Here is a 3,225-nt window from a genome sequence, read left to right on the forward strand (position 1 = left end):
AGGGAAATATTGAGGTCACAGACTGCAGAATCCAAGAGTGCTAGGAATCAGAGGAGAGAGAGGAAGGTGAAGATACGGAGGTCTGGAGTGATTCAAATATCCAAATCATAGATACCTGTTCCTCAAGGTGTGTTCTTCAAGAACAGGTATCTATGGTATGGGTGTTTGAATTAAAAATACTGGAAATCAGAAATTTATAGTGAGTGAATAAGTTTTCTGGTTTATTTATTTATTTATTTATTTAGAGACAGTCTCGCTCTGTCGCCCAGACTGGAATGCAGTGGTGCGATCTTGGCTCACTGCAACCTCCAGCTCCTGGGTTCAAGCGATTCTCCTGCCTCAGCCTCCCGAGTAGCTGGGATTACAGATGCACACCACCACACCCAGCTAATTTTTGTATTTTTTGTACAGATGCGCACCACCATGTTGGCCAGGCTGGTCTTGAACTCCTGACCTCAAGCGATTCGCCTGCCTCGGCCTTCCAAAGTGCTGGGATTACAGGCATAAGCCGCTGTGCCGGGCCTGAATTATTTATTTTTGAGCGTGGCCGTTTGGGTTGCTGAAAATGTCTGGGGTGTGGGATTAAGGCTCGAAGAGCAGAGCAGTTGATAATTTCATTATTGACTTACAAGCTGCAGGAACTGTGCAAACCAAGAGGTCAGTTGTTAACCAGATGAACAGTCAAGTAATGCATAAGAATGACAGGATTTGGGCTGGGCATGGTGGCCCATGCCTGTAATCCCAGCACTTTGGGAGGTCGAGGTGGGAGGATCATTGAGTTCAGGAGTTCCAGACCAGCCTGGACAAGGTGGTGAAACCTCGTCTCTACAAAAACCACAATTAGCCGGGCATGGTGATGCACGCCTGTAATCCCAGCTACTCGGGAGGCTCAGGCGGGTGGATCACTTGAGCCTGGGGAGGTAAAGGCTGCAGTGAGCTGTGATTGCACCGCTGCACTCCAGCCCGAGTGACGGAGTGGGACCAAAAAGAAAAGAAAACAAAACAAAACAAAAGGCAAGATTTGAGATTTAGTAAAAGACTGCCATGTGCATCATGAGAGGGAGTATCAGGACTTGAGCATTTAAGAGTGACAAGGGCAGAAAGAGAATAAAATAGTACTCAAACAAGGAGGGGGTTTGCAGGATGATGAAGGAGAATTTTGACCTTGAACTTTCTGTGCTGACTCAAATCTGCCTGACGATGTCCCAGGAAGCAGGTCAGACCTATCTCCAGAGGGAGAGAGGAAGGATGAAAGTCCAAAACAGCTGAGATCCTTGTCCTGAGAAGACAGGCTTCATTCATCAATTTCACCCCATTTCATGATTTATTTTAATAGTGTAAGAGGAAAAGAAGCGTGATGGGCAAGAGTTCACAGAGGAAGCAACGTGACTGTGTAAACCAATGCAAATCAAAGCCTGGCTTGAACACCTCAATCCCTCTGAGAATGTCCAATTACACATTCAAGAGTCCAGTTACGAGAATTACACCCCATCCTGGCAATGAGGTCAGATACCATCAATGGGAGGAGAGCTTGGAGAAGCCTCAGCAGGTCTGCTGGCAGAAGAGACTGCAAGGACTGCAGGCTTACAGCAGCGCAGGGGAACTTTTAAGCACTTTGGATCTTGCCAATACTTTGCAAAAACTTGTCCCTAGTTACACAGGTGGATCTCTGCTGGGGGATCTTGCCGGTGGTCTGGAGCACTCCTGCCCCATGCCCCACCTTGCCTGCTCTTCAGATGTGGTGGAGATAATTCCCAGAGAGGGAGTGGGTATCTCGCAGCTCCTCTGCCAACAATTTCTGGTCACCGAGGAAGATATCAGGAAACAGGAATGGAAAGTGAAGACAGTCAGAGAGCGACTCGCAATAGCATTGATTGCGGATGGACTCGCTAATGAGGCGGAGAAAGTGAGAGGCCAAGAAGGCTGTCCTGAAAAAAGCTATGAAAAAAAGAGAAGATAGTGCAGATGAAATAAAGCGTAATCCTTTATTAACATCTCTTTACAGTGTTCACAATGAGGTTTTTGTTTTGTTTTGTTTTGTTTGTGTTTTTGTTTTTTTTTGCTTTAAGCTCTTGAAACTTTAAAATATGCCAATACTTAAAAAAGAAAAAAAAAAAAATTAGGCTGAGTGAGCACCTAAGAGCACCTAAGTAAGTAAGCTCAGAACAGGGCGCAGTGGCTCATGCCTGTAATCCCAGCACTGTGGGAGGCTGAGGCGGGCGATCACTTGTGGCCAGGAGTTCAAGACCAGCCTGGCCAACATGGTGAAACCGCAGTCTCTACTAAAAATAAAAACATTAGCTGGATGTGGTGGCAGGCACCTGTAATGCCAGCTACTTGGGAGGCTGAGGCAGGAGAATCGCTTGAACCTGGGAGGCAGAGGCTGCAGTGAGCCGAGATCGTGGCACTCCACTCCAGCCTGGGTGACAGATCGAGACTCTATTTCAAAAACAAAACAAACAAAACAAAACAAAAAAATTAAACTCCTTTGTGTGACACAGGGGACTAAAGACAGTAATTTCTTTTTCAGGTGAGAGATCGGGTTTCAGGTGGGCAGGGAAAGGAGATTTTTCTTTTTCATGTTATACTCATATTTATTTACTATGTATGTATGTATGTAGTCCAGGTTGGAGTGTGGTGGTGCCATCATAACTCACTGCAGATCAGGTATGGTGCCTCAAGCCTGTAATCCCAGCACTTTGGGAGGCTGGGATGGGCAGATTGCTTGAGATCAGGAGTTCAAGACCAGCCTGGCCAACATGGTGAAACCCTGTCTCTACAAAAAATATAAAACTTAGCTGGTTGTGGTGATATACACCTGTAGTCCCAATTATTTGGGAGGCTGAGGCAGGGGAATCACTGGAACCCAGGAGGCCAGAGGTTGCAGTGAGCCGAGATCATGCCACTGCACTCCAGCCTGGGCAACAGAGCAAGACTCTGTCTCAAAAACAAAAAACAAAAAACAAACCCATAAAACAAAACAAACAAAAAACAAACCAGACAAACAATCACAAACAAACAAAACCTCACTGTAGTCTTGAACTCCTGGGCTCAGGTGATCCTCCTGCCTCAGCCTCCTGAGTAACTGGGACTACAGGCACATGCCATTACACTTGGCTAATTTTTTTTTTTTTTTTTTTTGAGACGGAATCTCGCTCTGTCACCCAGGCTGGAGTGCAGTGGCCGGATCTCAGCTCACTGCAAGCTCCGCCTCCCGGATTTACG

The 3,225-nt window shown here is 46.4% G+C and overlaps 1 protein-coding gene across 1 annotated transcript; it reads left to right on the forward strand.

The window, feature by feature from the left end:
* Positions 1-1,338: 1,338 nt before the first annotated feature.
* LOC105549658 (methyl-CpG-binding domain protein 3-like 1) lies at positions 1,339-1,992 on the forward strand. Its single transcript, XM_011994280.1, has one exon. The coding sequence runs from the start codon at positions 1,358-1,360 to the stop codon at positions 1,958-1,960; it is 603 nt and encodes a 200-aa protein (XP_011849670.1). The 5' UTR covers positions 1,339-1,357; the 3' UTR covers positions 1,961-1,992.
* Positions 1,993-3,225: the final 1,233 nt, after the last annotated feature.

Source organism: Mandrillus leucophaeus, unplaced genomic scaffold, assembly GCF_000951045.1.
Source record: "Mandrillus leucophaeus isolate KB7577 unplaced genomic scaffold, Mleu.le_1.0 Scaffold451, whole genome shotgun sequence".
Lineage (NCBI taxonomy): Eukaryota > Metazoa > Chordata > Mammalia > Primates > Cercopithecidae > Mandrillus > Mandrillus leucophaeus.

What these genes read in the sequence shown, in the direction of transcription:
- LOC105549658 (XM_011994280.1), top strand. Translation starts at nt 1,358, where the DNA reads ATGGGCAAGAGTTCACAGAGGAAGCAACGTGACTGTGTAAACCAATGC.